Source organism: Pseudophryne corroboree, chromosome 8, assembly GCF_028390025.1.
Source record: "Pseudophryne corroboree isolate aPseCor3 chromosome 8, aPseCor3.hap2, whole genome shotgun sequence".
In the NCBI taxonomy this organism is placed as follows: Eukaryota; Metazoa; Chordata; class Amphibia; order Anura; family Myobatrachidae; genus Pseudophryne; species Pseudophryne corroboree.
Window position 1 is genome coordinate 305,516,516 of NC_086451.1, and position 14,951 is coordinate 305,531,466.

The window sequence follows — 14,951 nt, forward strand, 5'->3', positions numbered from 1 at the left end:
AGCAATCTAGTCAGATTGCTTAGAATTTAAGCACGGATCTCTCCGTGTGTACCACTTCGAAAGCTTCGTATGACAATTGATGAGTTAACCGGGTGTCAAGATCACATAAAGACCCAGTGGAGAAGAGGATAAGCACTCATGTCTAACACAGAAGCTATATATAATTGCCATGCAATAATATGTCATGTGGTGATCCACTCTGAGAGGGGTATCAGGTGCAGGTCCGTGGCTGTCTTACTGACTTCTTATGTATCATTACACTCAGCTGCTGTACACTTGTGGCTATAACATTTAATGAATAATAAAGCCTGTACACTGCTATCTGGTCATACAGTACATACCAAGCAATATAAATGTACTATATGCTGTACTGACCCTATACACAGTGGACAATTTCTTTGCAATCCATTAGGCAGAATGTTTAGAAGAATTTTTTGCAATGTGCATTTTAACTAGTCAAACTCAGGCAGATTTCTAATCCTTAAAATTAACAAAGTCTGTGTTTAATGATTATATCCTAGCTTATCTCCAGTCTAACCAAATAATGGGCTGGGGAGAGAAGGCAATCGAACTGCGCAATGGAGACATGGGTAATCTAGAAGGTGTGTTCATGCACAAGAAGGCACAGAAGTTAAAGTTCTTGTGTGAAAGGAATGACAAGGTATAGTACTTCTACAGTAACGATAAATACTTCTACAGTAACGGTATAGTACTTCTACAGTAACAGTATAGTACTTCTACAGTAACGGTATAGTACTTCTACATTAACGGTATAGTACTTCTACAGTAACAGTATAGAACTTCTACAGTAACAGTATAGTACTTCTACAGTAACGGTATAGTGCTTCTACGGTAACGGTATAGTACTTCTACAGTAACAGTATAGTACTTCTACAGCAACAGCTTCTAAGCAAAATAGTAGAAACACCCATGTGGAATATGGCTACAAAAACTGCTTGGGCTATGCTCTAACTTCTGCAAAAAGGAAAAAAACTGCTATTAATGAAGTAATAATATCTCATAGTTCTAGCAACATCGTCAATCATCATTAATTACTCCAGAGAATTTCATAAACACTGTTAAATGAAGAATGAGACACAGAAAGCAGATTATATGGGTCATGTGCAATTGGGTAAAATGTGCATATTTATTTGTTATTCAGCCCAATTTTTTCCATACTTTGCATGCGCCGGAGTACCAGTGTGTATGTGTTGCGATGTTACTGTGACTCTGATCGCAGGGCTTTGTTCACCGCTACTAGACTGACAAGTTGCAGGCTTTTGAAGTCGGTGACGGGGAGTGTTGCTGAAAATGGAGCAGTGTCACCTCTGTGTTTGATGTGCAGTTGAGTCGTTCGCTCAGAGAACCCCTATAATGCACTCGCCCTGGGCAAACACAATGCAATGAGTACTGACCTCTCTTCAAAACCAATGTGTGTGCATCTACCATATTTTTTATTTTGCACACACTTAATGTACAGTACTTGCTTATAATGACTGAGGTAAAGCTTTTTAAACATAAAACCATCTTCTGGCTTTTTGGCAGCTAAAAAGTCTTTAGCTCTCACAGTTTCAGCAAATGTGATAATGCCAGTGTGAATTTTCTACACCAATGCATCGTATAAGAATCATGATTTGATTGTCCATAATTGCACATACCAGTAATAAACAATGTGCTTAGCATTCTCTTCCTGCCATGAGAATCACACAGGATTTGGGCCATAAATGCAATAAGCTGATGTTGTAGTCACAGTATGAAGTGAATCCTTCTGTAACTTGGTAATTGTCCCATCTAATGGCCTTAGAAGAGTACTGCATGTGACAGAGACATCTCCAATAAACTGGATGGTGGGGTTGTACAGTACATTCATTTCTTTATTGCTGTGATGTATTTATAAAGGTCTATTCTTAGAGGGGAAAACTGACAATGACAACATTTCTCAAATATCAAGAAATTCTTCATGGAAGTTTTTCTCAGATAATACTGCCCAGGTTACGTCCATTTATGTCTTAAAGTGATCATAACTGTGAGGGGATCCGGGGATTGTCTTTATTACATATGTCACTATGGCGTTTGATGATTTATTAGAAGAATGACCTTTTCTGGAGATGTGCAACCGGAAAGAGCAAAATGAGTCCAATGGAAAGTATAGGATGAGCTTCCGTCATCTCTGACCATCCGGAGAGTTCATGTCCCTTTGCAGGGAGGGAAAGGCTGTGTCAAATATATTCAGTTTTAGGCCTCAATTAAATTCGTAAATCTGATACAGCAAAAACAGTTCCCTGTCTCCTGTGTGGGAAAAAAATTATTCTCAAACTTGCAGGTAAAAGCATAATATATTTCCAAACAACAAAGAAATCTGCATCAGCAGAGCCTTCACAGGCATTCAGTCACATGAGGGTTACTAGTACTGGGGACCAGTGGGCCCAGGTGCGACAAAATGCTTTGGGTCCCCCCCCCATCCCATCCAAGACCACCCCCTCACCCCTGGAGAGGATCTGGTGAGGGGGACCTGCTCAGGGTCAGAGAAATGGATACCTAGCAACAGTGCCGTAACTAGACATTTTAGCACTGTGTGCAAGAAACGGCATCGGAGCCCCCCCCCCCTACGCCATGCAAAACAGGGGCAGGGTGCGCCGTAGGCGCACCAAAAATGCATAGTGGCGTGGCTTCGTGGAGAAGGGGTGTGGCCACAAAATAATACCAATTCATAAAACGGTGCACAGTAGTCTCTATTATTACGCAGCACAGTAGCACCACTACACCAGGTAGAGACCCTTTTACACCTTAAGGCGGACAGATTCCTCTTTTTACACAATACGGCAGACAGCGTCCCCTTTTTACACATTACGGCAGACAGCGTCCCCTTTTTACACATTACGGCAGACAGCGTGCCCTTGTTACACATTACGGCAGACAGCGTCCCCCTTTTTACACATTACGGCAGGCAGATTCCCCCTTTTTACACATTGTGGCAGACAACGTCCCCCTTTTTACACATTGCGGCAGACAGCGTCCCCTTTTTACACATTACGGCAGACAGCGTCCCCCTTTTTACACATTACGGCAGACAGCGTCCCCCTTTTTATACATTACGGCAGACAGCGTGCACTTTTTACACATAACGGCAGACAGCGTGCCCTTGTTACACATAGCGGCAGACAGCGTACACTTTTTACACATAACGGCAGACAGCGTGCCCTTGTTAAACATAGCGGCAGACAACGTCCCCCTTTTTACACATTATGGCAGACAGCGTCCCCTTTTTACACATTACGGCAGACAGCGTACACTTTTTACACATAACAGCAGACAGCGTCCCCTTTTTACACATTACGGCAGACAGCGTACTTTTTTACACATTACGGCAGACAGCGTCCCCTTTTTACACATTACGGCAGACAGCCTCCCTTTTTACACATTACGGCAGACAGCGTGCACTTTTTACACATAACGGCAGACAGCGTGCCCTTGTTACACATAGCGGCAGACGGCGTCCCCCTTTTTACACATTACGGCAGGCAGATTCCCCCTTTTTACACATTGCGGCAGACAGCGTCCCCCTTTTTACATATTGCGGCAGACAGCATCCCCTTTTTACACATTACGGCAGACAGCGTCCCCCTTTTTACACATTACGGCAGACAGCGTGCACTTTTTACACATAACGGCAGACAGCGTGCCCTTGTTACACATAGCGGCAGACAGCGTACACTTTTTACACATAACGGCAGACAGCGTGCCCTTGTTAAACATAGCGGCAGACAACGTCCCCCTTTTTACACATTATGGCAGACAGCGTCCCCTTTTTACACATTACGGCAGACAGCGTACACTTTTTACACATAACAGCAGACAGCGTCCCCTTTTTACACATTACGGCAGACAGCGTGCCCTTGTTACACATTACGGCAGACAGCGTCCCCCTTTTTACACATTACGGCAGGCAAATTCCCCCTTTTTACACATTGCGTCAGACAGCGTCCCCCTTTTTACACATTGAGGCAGGCATATTCCCCCTTTTTACACATTGCGGCAGACAGCGTCCCCCTTTTTACACATAGCGGCAGGCAGATTCCCCATTTTTACACATTGCGGCAGGCAGATTCCCCATTTTTACACATTGCGGCAGGCAGTCCCAAGAAAGAAAGAAAGAAAGAAAGAAAGAAAGAAAGAAAGAAAGAAGAATTATACTTACCCTCTCCGCTGGCTCAGGCTCCTCGGTGCAGCTTCTGACGATTCCCGGGCAGGAGAGAAGGAGGAGGAGGGAGGTGGAGGAGGGAGCCACAGCAGCGCTGTGTTATTGGTGGAGGCGCTGCTGCTGCTGCCCCTCTGCTTCACTATAGGCTGTTCTTGGAAGACAGCCTATAGTGAAGCAGAGGGGCAGCAGCAGCAGCGCCTCCATCAGTAACAAAGCGCTGCTGCGGCTCCCTCCTCCACCTCCCTCCTCCTCCTTACCCCCGTGCCGCTGCGCTCCTCTCCTCTCCGGGCGGCTGTGTGCTGCGGGCAGTGGTTGCCCGCAGCACACAGCGGCATGTAATGAGTCAGTTTGACTCATTACATGCTTTGGGCCCCTGGACAGAGGCGGGCCCCAGTGCAACGCACTGGTTGCACTGGCGGTAGTTCCGCTTCTGCTGGGGACCAGTGTCGGACTGGGGCATGTAGGGCCCACCGGGGGAATGCAGTGGTAGGGGCCCATGTTAGGAGTGTGGTCAGTCTGCAGAGGGGGTGTGGCCTTCCACCTCATTGGTTTGACTAACCATTAGCGTGCAACGCCTGGGCCACTTCATAAATATATACAGTAATTCAGCTGCTGCATGCATGATAATGTACCAGATTAATAACAGTAATGCACCTGTAGAATATACACCATAGTCCAGTATAAGGTAACATATGTATGATGTATAATTCAAGTACATAGTCTGGAACCTGATCCTTAGAGCAGGAGGTGGGCCCCCAGGTAGTGTGACCCACCGGTGGATTCCCCTGTACCCCTGTGAGCCAGTCCAAGCCTGCTGGGGACTGTCCTCATCGCCATCCACTACTTGCACTTGAGCACTCTCACATGATACGTCTTTCTCGGAATGAGTATAATATCTCGGCTGTCTGGATACCGCGTTCCTGCACTCACCATGCTTCGGGCACACTAATCTATTCCCCCTCCGGTGGTGACGTGGACTGGGACATAGGCATTTTACCGGGTGTCAGGATTCCGGCGTTGGTATTAGGGAAGCCAATCCCGGGCCATTTTTTCAATCCCAGGTATCGGGATTGAAAAATGGTCAATCCCGGGATTCCCAGGATTGGCTTTCAACTGTTTCCGGCCATCCCCCATGCCCCTCCCCACCTGCCCCGTAGACATTAAAAAAAGTACAAACCTGCACAGCCGGGTAGCTGGTGAGGAGGAGGCGGCGGGGGAGTGCAGGGGAGCCGGTGGAGGAGTGCAGGGAAGCCGGGAGGAGGCGGCGGGTAAGTGCAGGAGGAGGCGGCTGGTAAGTGTAGGGGGAGCAGGGAGGAGGCGGCGGGTGAATACCGCCGTAACTTCCTGCTCTGCGGCTGCTGACAGCGCAGCGTGACCTCACAGGCACAGGTCACGCTGCGCAGGGGGAGCTGAGAGGAGGGAGCTGGGCAGCGTTGAGCGTCCTGAGGACGCTCAACGCTGATCCCTCAATCCCCGAGATTGGACCTTCCAATCCCGGGATTGAATCCCGGCCGTTTTTGGACCTAAATCCCGGGATCCCGCCGATCCCGATCCCGGGATTGGCCTCCCTAGTTGGTATCCTGACCGCCGGGACCACCACAGCCCGTCAACGTGATTTCCTCCCTCTTTCTCAGGAGTACTGTATATGTGTCTTTGTCCCAGTCTGCTTCTGTTCTCAATTGTGCGAGTATGCCCTTAATGTGCTCTGCCACCCCTGTCCCTCTTTTCCAGTTCTAAGTTGCGGAATCACGTATATATGTTTGCATGTGAGCATGTGTGTGTGCAGCCACTGTTCTGGGCTAATGCAGGCTGCTAACTTGGCATTAGGACCTTTTGTGTTCAGCTCAACTAATACTAAATTATTGACAGATGCATCATCGCTTGGAAAGTGATAAAATGGAGAGCGAAAAAGTACCAGCCAATCAGCTCCTAACTGCCATTTTTCAAACACAGCCTGTGACATGGCAGTTAGGAGCTGATTGGCTGGCACTTTTTCAGTCTCCATTTTATCACTCTCCAAGCGATGATGCATTGTGTTTATCCAGCCAGGGCTGAAACTAGGGTAACTGTCACCGGGAAGCAGTAAATGTACAGGCTGTCGGGATCCCGGCATTCAGGAGACCAACGCCGTAATCCCGGCAGCCGGCAGTTTACCGACAGATGAAATCCCGACACCCACCTGGTATTCGCATCTGGGTTGGTGGGAAAATAAACTGTGGCAAATGAAGCGAGCCACCAGGCCCGTAGTGTGGTCAGCCTACGAGGGGACTCACTGCCTCGCTGCTGGATTTCCTGCAGATGAGATGCCGCTGTCAGTATAGTGACTGCCGTCTGCTGGGGTATCATATGTTTCCCCTTTCAGCTGGGGCAATGCAGTAATTTGGCGCAACCCACATACACACAATATACATAAATACACCCTCCTCATGTACACACCATCAATACACAGTACAATATACACATCCCCTGAATATACACATACCCCCCCAATAAATAAATATATATACATGCTTCTGTAAATACACATACCCCAATATACTGTTAAACTGCACTGCTCCAGCACACACACACTGGTTTACACTGCAAATGTTCCAACACAATCTTTCTCACACACACACACACACACACACACACACACACACGGTTACACTGCAATGCTCCAGCACACAAACAGGGTTACACTGCGCTACTCGAGCGCACACACACACACAGGGTTACACTGCAATGCTCCAGTACACACACACACACACACAGACACACATACTGTACGTGTATAGCTATCCCTACCTTTCCGGACTTGTAGTGCTGATCTGCTTTGTTAGTCATGGCTCCACTCCTCTCTGTCTCAATTGCTGAAACGGCGCCAGCAGTGGATAGTATGTATGTGTGCAGGTTTATGTCAGCAGATCTTTGGTGTAGTAGAGCAGGGACACCGCCTCTTTAACCCTGTGCCGACCTGCAATGCATACCCCCCTGCTCACCGCCTTGCACTGGTGCCCTCTCTAAATCAGCGCCCGCGTTGTGTGCCCCCCTAGACAACCCCTAGTTGTGACCCTGGTCCGATTAAAAAGTCAAGTTTATTTATATAATAGAGTAGGGGGAGACCTGGAGCCCACTTTACACAAAAGCAATAATACCTACATTTCTCCAACTTACAGATCAGCAGCATCTCATTCATGTTTACATTCCCCTGTTTTTCTCCAGCAATGAGAGACGGATAGCATGCTGTCCCAGTTTTATTTTTTTTAATTATCTCTGCACAAGACTATGCTCATCTGGAATCTGTTCATCAGACCGAGTAGCCGGAAAGCTGTGTCTGGCCCAATGGAATAGAGACTCTCCTCCATTTACTCCAGGGATCCCGTAAACAAACGTTTATGTAAGCCGTATAAAATGGATAGACAGCTTTCCATTATCATACCAAGATTCTCTGGAGTTTAAAAATGTCTGACAAAATCCTAGGGCAAATAAAGACACCAATCTCCCAGTGTTTCGTATCGGACTCGAGAATCTAGCATGGAGGAGGTTTAAATTGCCAGTGTTCATGGTTCTTCGGTTATGCCACTGAACATGTAGACTAATTCTACCCAGGGGCCAGGGCCGTAATTAGGTACAGTATGTGCAGAGTGTGCCACTGCATATAGCGCTGCAGGGTAGGAGGCAATGTTAGTGGCACCATAGCCAGATTAAGCGGGGGGGGGGGGGGGGGGGGGCGACAGGGGATACAGTACCCTGGGCTCCTTTCTGTTAGGGGGCCCCCCGGCTGTAGCACAGGGACTGATGTGAATGGCCAAATATTATCTGTGTAAAGCGCTGCGGAATATGTGTGTGCTATATAAGTAACTGGTAATATTAATAATAATAAATTATTAGCTCTCCCTCTTGTGCACACAGTGCATGTTTTGCAGGTAACTCAGCAGGTGCACAGGTGTAGTAATTACTCACTGACACATTGTAAAAGGTCCACAGGTGGAGCTTATTATTTAACTTGCGATTCTGTGAGGAAACCTGCAAAACATGCACTGTGTGGGGGTCCTGAGGACCAAGTTTGAGAACCTATGAGATAGATTATAGATTTTATTTTTCTATGTGTATTTTAAGGTTATTTAAATTGTCTTTGTTCCACTACAAGAAAACTTTATAAAATAGTTGCCTCTCAATTATGTTGAGAAATAAACAGTACCCAGGCATTATGAAACTATTAGTTTAAATTTAATATACTCCATTGGTTTAAATTTAATATACACAATCCATACCTCCCAACATGAGTTCCCGCTTAATTTATGATTGCAATCACTTGAGATGAAATACCTATTTTATCAATCAGATAGTTCAACACAGGTGATGCCAATCATATATTAAGAGGGAAGTCCAGGTAGAGAGCATTTTATCACTCCTAGAATGGGTCATGTTAGGAGGTATGCACAGTCTAATATACACCCTCCCTTTGCCCCCCCCCCCCCTCCTTCAGTCTTAATCTGGCCCTGGGTGGCACTTGTCAATTATCTGTTTTAATTACTTTTACTTGTAGCCTCCCCCCTTTTTGAAGACCAGCATCTCCTGACTGCCTCTGTCTCCTTCCCTAACCCTTCCTTCGCTATTACCTATACAAAATTAATGAACTTAACTTGAGACCTCTTTCTTATTCTCTCACACTGTCCTTTATTATATTTCAAGATGCTGACATACCCGGGATTCAAACCCATTACCTGTGGCATTGGAGTCAGACACTCTATTCATTGAGCTATCTGCATTTACATAGAAAGCTAGAGAATTCTAAGGTAGAAAAATCTAACTATTTGAAGCTTACCTTGTACTTTGTAAAAAATGATCAGCATTGCAGCTTAGCAGATCTATGGTCCTAATTCAGAGATGATCTCAGCAGCATATTTGTTAGCTAATGGGCAAAACCAAGTGCACTGCAGGGAGGGCAGATATAACATGTGCAGAGAGAGTTAGTTTTGGGTGGGGTGTGTTCAAACTGAAATCTAAATTGCAGTGTAAAAATAAAGCAGCCAGTATTTACCCTGCACAGAAACAAAATAACCCACCCAAATCTAAATCTCTGCAAATGTTATATCTGCCACACCTGCAGTGCACATGGTCTTGCCCAACTGCTAACAAATTTGCTGCTGCGATCAACTCTGAAATTCCCCCATGTAGTGAGTTGCAATGCTGATTTTTTTCTGAAAAAGTGCAAGTAGCTTCATATATTTAGAAATCTCATAGTTTTAATGCAGGATGAAATAAATCAATGAGTATGGTGTTTGAGTGGAGTGCAAAAGGTTATGGGTTTGCATCCTGGGTATGGCAGTATATTGAAATGTGTTATTTAATAAAGGGTATTGTAACCGAATAACAATAAGTTCTCAAGTAAAGTGCATGGATGTAGTATAAAGAGGAATTGTGTCCAAATTTTGTCATGCCCCTTCCCCACGAGGGCATGTGCCTTATGTCCCTGTTGGAAAAATTAGGGGGGCGCCAATTCTCTTTCTGGCACAGGGCCCCAAAAAATCTACTTATGGCTCTGCAATATGTGCTCAATTTGAGGCTAACAGCTGTTGTGTAACTGCACATCCCAGCATGCTCTGCCACAGTTTTAGCATCCCTTGTGTCTGGGCATGCTGGAATGTATAGTTCCACAACAGCTGGAGGGATGTATGTTATACACCCCCCTTTAAGCAGTAAGTGAAATGTTTTCTTTTACAATAAAATGTTTAAATTAAGTTTTGGCTCTACAGACTTATAAAATACAGTATGTTATCTAGTGAAGCTAGTTATCTTTTATTATTATTTTGTATTTTTCATTATTTTTTTATTTATTTACATGATGCCACAAAGTATCATTATTGCATAACTGGGAAAATTACAGTAATACATGCAACCAAGTTAATATGTTCAAAAAGACAAGAGGAAAAATGTACGGATGTAGCCATGTTCATCTTTGTCGCAATGTGGCATGCTGCATTGCAGCTTGCTGCATGGTACACCAGGCTTTGAATATTCACAGCTGGCAAATGCTCCATTTATTCCTATGGACGTGTGTGTGTGTATGCACATGTGCGTCCTAGTTGCAGCCTGTGACTCGCAGGGCACACTAGTTGTGCCAGCTATGCCACGATGCGTATGCATCATGCAAACCTGAGCGTGGCTATAAACATTGAGATATTTAGACACTGACATGTATTATCAGTAGCACTTAATAACCCAGGACCCTGGGAAGGGCTGACAGTAAGGATCAGATTCACAAACTGTAAGTGGGTGTGCACTGGAGACAAGAATAGAGCAGGGTGAGAAATAAGAGGGTGGAAGGCTTACAATTTAAGAAAGAGGAAATAAAACATGAAGGTGAACTGGGAAGAGATAAGGAGGTCTAGACAGATTGGGGAGAGGTATCAAATCTCAGAAAGAGAAAGTGGAGATGCTGCTCAAATTGACACACAATGGTCAATCTAATAACCTGCGATGAAGTTATTCCACACTTATGATACTGTAGGTTTTTGTCTGCAGGCGCATAGGCTGTGTACAAACATCTGCGAGTCTGGGGTGAGATGGGGTTACCTTTGGATGTATTGTGGTGCCATTGCCTGAGTTTACACACCACTGCATGTATCAAATCTTGAAGAGAGCTAAAGTACCATCCGAACAGCTCCTAACTGCCATGTTACAGACTGTGTTTAAAAAATGACAGAAGCTGATTGGTACTTTATCTCTCTCAAAGATATTAGAAATCTCCTCTTGGGTGAGTTTTGAGTGTGAGGAGGGATGGTGGGTCTTAATGAACAGGTGCACTTTCAGGCTATGTTTGAAACATTGCCAGATGGTAGAGAGACTGATATGGTGGAGGACAGTGTTTCAATGGACAGGAGCAGCATGAAGTCTTGGATATGGGAATTATATATGTGGTAATTGGTGCAGAGGCAAGTTGGTAATCAGATGAAGAGCGGAGAGAGAAAGAGGGAGTGTGGACTGAGATGAGTTCATAGATGTAAGAAAGGAGGACCATAGTGAAACATTGTGTGGCCTTTACATTTCTTATGTTGGATACTAACCCTGTTTCTGTTCATCTCTTACTGTCTTTGATTATCATATAAATGTGGAGGGAACCAAAAGCATTAGAGCTTTGTAGTAGGGCTATTTAGTGCAACCTAAATGCTAAATATGGGCTTATGAAATACTGTTATGGAAGTTCACAGTTTGTTCAGATTCAGTATGATATCCCGGCTGTTGGCAGCCAGGAGACCGATGCTGGGATCCTGACAGCAGGAATACCGTCAGCATTGCGGGATGGCGACCTTTGGTTCGCCACAGGTTATATTCCCACTCGGGTGCTGGCATGGATCACCATCAGAGTGGGGATTGCGACCGCCGATATTTCACCAGGTGTCGGGATTCCGGCGTCGGTATCCTGACCGGCGGGATTTGGGCAGCCGGCAACTTGAATGCCTCCCATGTGTTCCTCATTTCTGGACAAAGCATCTGAATACACAAGTACATCACTTTGTCCACTTTCTCTAGGCATCATATAATGCTATTTTCTTACTACTGTATGATTATAAATATATTATTTCTTTTTTTTTTTAGGTATTTTTTGCTTCAGTACAGTCTGGTGGCAGCAGTCAAATTTACTTCATGACGCTTGGACAAAATGCTCTGTTCAACTGGTAACCATGGTGATGGCTCTGGAGGAATTACAAATAAAGTGGTGGCTGATTGGCACTTTTGCATTAGTATGCACTATAAACCAAAAAAATACTAGTGGTGCTGGTGACTTGGCTGTAGTGGATGCACTTGTTGGGTATTAGGAAGATACACATGTAGCATTGTAATGTTTCAGTGGGTTTATATCTACTATATGCAGCATGAATTTTGCACAGAAGTCATTTTAATGCTATAGTAACAGTCAGCTCCCCAGCTATTGCTGACCAAGGACATTGGGAGTCGAAGTTTTGAGAGTTGCAGAAAAAAATGTCACTTCAATAGACTGGAGGTTCTCAGTCATGTTATATATGTTTAAACTTATGAAAACAAGCATCACATACATTTTGCTGGTACAATACCTGGGTAATTTCATAATAATTTATCTCATATTACTTAAAATCTGATCTATTACTAATTGTGTATGCAAACACAATTCTATTGTTACCAAGATTTTAACAATTGACTAAGAAAATTGTGTATTCTGGATAGCTGCCAAACTCCATTATATTGCACTTTTGCCACAGAATTTAATCATGCTCCACCGACACTGTAATATAAATCTTACTTGAAGGACAGAAAATTCTATTTAAATATAGAAACCCTATACTCTGCAATGTAAAATATATATGTAATATAGTGTGAGTGACATTTTAGTTATCAGATGAATGCATGAAAAGCTAATCAATTTTATGTATGTAGATGAAGTTACTTTGATATTGTAATGCCATTCCAAATGATTCTAATATGACATAAATAAGAATTTATGATAAAACTGATAAACTCCTTATAATAATTCCTCTGTGATTAGAAACATTATATATTTTAACATGTTTAAAAATGGCAGGCTACAACTCTTTAGCCTTATAAAGATTTCTAGCTAATACTTTTGCGGTTTACAGCCAGTGTGAACTAAATTTCGGGGTATATTTAGTTTTATGCCTCATCCTGTGTTATTCTATGGGAGTCATTCATCAGACAGAGATGTCATGACACTTGAATTAATTTACCTTATAAATACTGCCTCAAGACATTTCTATTTCACAAGAGATAAGAATTCTGATGAATTAGCCTTATGAACCCACTTTATGCATATGCTGTATTTAATTTCTACATTTTCTACATAAGGATTAAATGGAACCTAATGTTTAAAAATTATATACAGTATACTGAAATGCATTGTTTACTGAATGCTGCAAATAATATCCATTTATTACTTTTAGCATACATGTGTCACAGCCCTTTCATAAACGTCTATACTGTAAGGTCGGGAGGCGGTCGTTAGGTCGACAAGCATTAGATCGGCATACATTGGGTCGACCACTGAAGGTTGACATGCATTAGGTCGATATGGTCATTAGGTCAACATGTCCATTAGGTCGACCTGTACTAGGTCGACATGCAAAAAGGTCGACATGAGTTTTTCACAATTTTTTTCTTTTTTTTCACCTTTTTCATACTTTATGATCCACGTGGACTACAGTTGGGAACGGTAACCTGTACTGAGTGCAGCGGTAGCGGAGCGAGGGGCCATACCCGAAGCATGGCGAGTGAAGCGAGCCATGCGAGGGGACGCGGTGCACTAATTGGGGTTCCCCGTCACTTTACGAAGAAAACGACACCAAAAACAGTAAAAAAAACTCATGTCAACCTTTTTCTATGTCGACCTTGTACATGTCGATCTAATGACCATGTCGACCTAATGACCATGTTGACCTAATGCATGTTGTTGACCTTCAGTGGTCGACCCAAGGTATGTCGACCTAACACATGTCGACCTAATGAACCACACCTTTAAGGTCATGTAGAAGTGATGTCCACATGGTAAATATGTTGTTTCAATGTTGTTCTCTTGATTTATAGCAGTGCCTCCGCCTCAATCTAGATAGGCCACAGGGTAGGGAAGGGGTCCTTTTTCCACCAGACTCTGCCCTTATACCTCACAACAGTAATACTCAACAAGCACAAAACACACATTGGGGCAGATGTATTAAGCCTGGAGACGGCATAAGGAAGTGATAAACCAGTGATATGTGCAAAGTGATAAATGCACCAGCCAATCAGCTCATAATTGTTAATTTACATATTGGAACTGATTGGCTGGTGCGTTTATCACCTTGCACATATCACTGGTTTATCACTTCCTTATGCCTTCTCCAGGTTAATACATCTGCCCCATGGTTACCACCACTGTATATTTATTTACCATTAGTGTATGGAAGGGTGGCAACATTTCAGCTGTCAATGATGCAGTAAATATGAACAGCAAATATTATAAGCATATAGACTAAAAAAAGTACTGTATGTAGACAATTGATATAGCATAGAAACAATAATAGAACTCAAGGTAGTACAAGATCACACATGTATTTTGCTAAAGATTGAATAAATAATGATATCAATGATTGCTCTTGAATGGAATGGAACACATTGATAACAGCTGCTACAGAAGAACACTGGTCATTGCATAAGAACATTGGTGATGGCATAAAAGTATATAAGTAATAATGATGAATTATAGAAGACAAGATATGACATAATACTGGCAGAAAGAATAAACACCAATGATCGGAAGTAAACACACACTCCACACCAACCAAATCTTCTGATACTAGGAACTGCAGTTCAGTTGCCCACAGGCGGTACTATCAGAAATACTTCACTTATCGCACTTGTTATACTCCAAACAAAGTAGACTCAAGTCTCTTTATCTTGTAGAAAACAACTATACTCGGTATTTAATGATAGGAACACAGCCACATGCACAATCTCACTCACAAGTACTCAACATGATTTTTGTAAGGGCAGTCTATTAAAGTTGCAGACACGTTCTTTTGTTGGGTACCTTGAATGTTGATAGATATATATATATATATATATATATATATATATATATATATAGAAAAAGGCAAATGGAGCACTCACCAGTCTTTTCATTGATTTGAATATCAAAACGAAATTTTATTCTCCAGACAGCACAGCATGACTGTTTACTGCAGTCCAATATGATTATATAAAGCCCAAACGTTTTCGGTCATATCCAGACCGTCAT

The 14,951-nt window shown here is 43.4% G+C and overlaps 1 protein-coding gene across 1 annotated transcript in view; it reads left to right on the forward strand.

Annotated features, from left to right (window-relative positions):
* Nucleotides 1-13,184, forward strand: part of NRK (Nik related kinase) — a 511,622-nt gene extending 498,438 nt beyond the window's left edge. The window contains exons 31-32 of the mRNA XM_063937359.1: nt 522-661; nt 11,786-13,184. Coding sequence (XP_063793429.1) covers nt 522-661; nt 11,786-11,869 — 224 coding nt within the window. The 3' untranslated portion in view covers nt 11,870-13,184. The remainder of the gene's footprint in view (nt 1-521; nt 662-11,785) is intronic.
* The last annotated feature ends 1,767 nt before the right edge of the window (nt 13,185-14,951 follow it).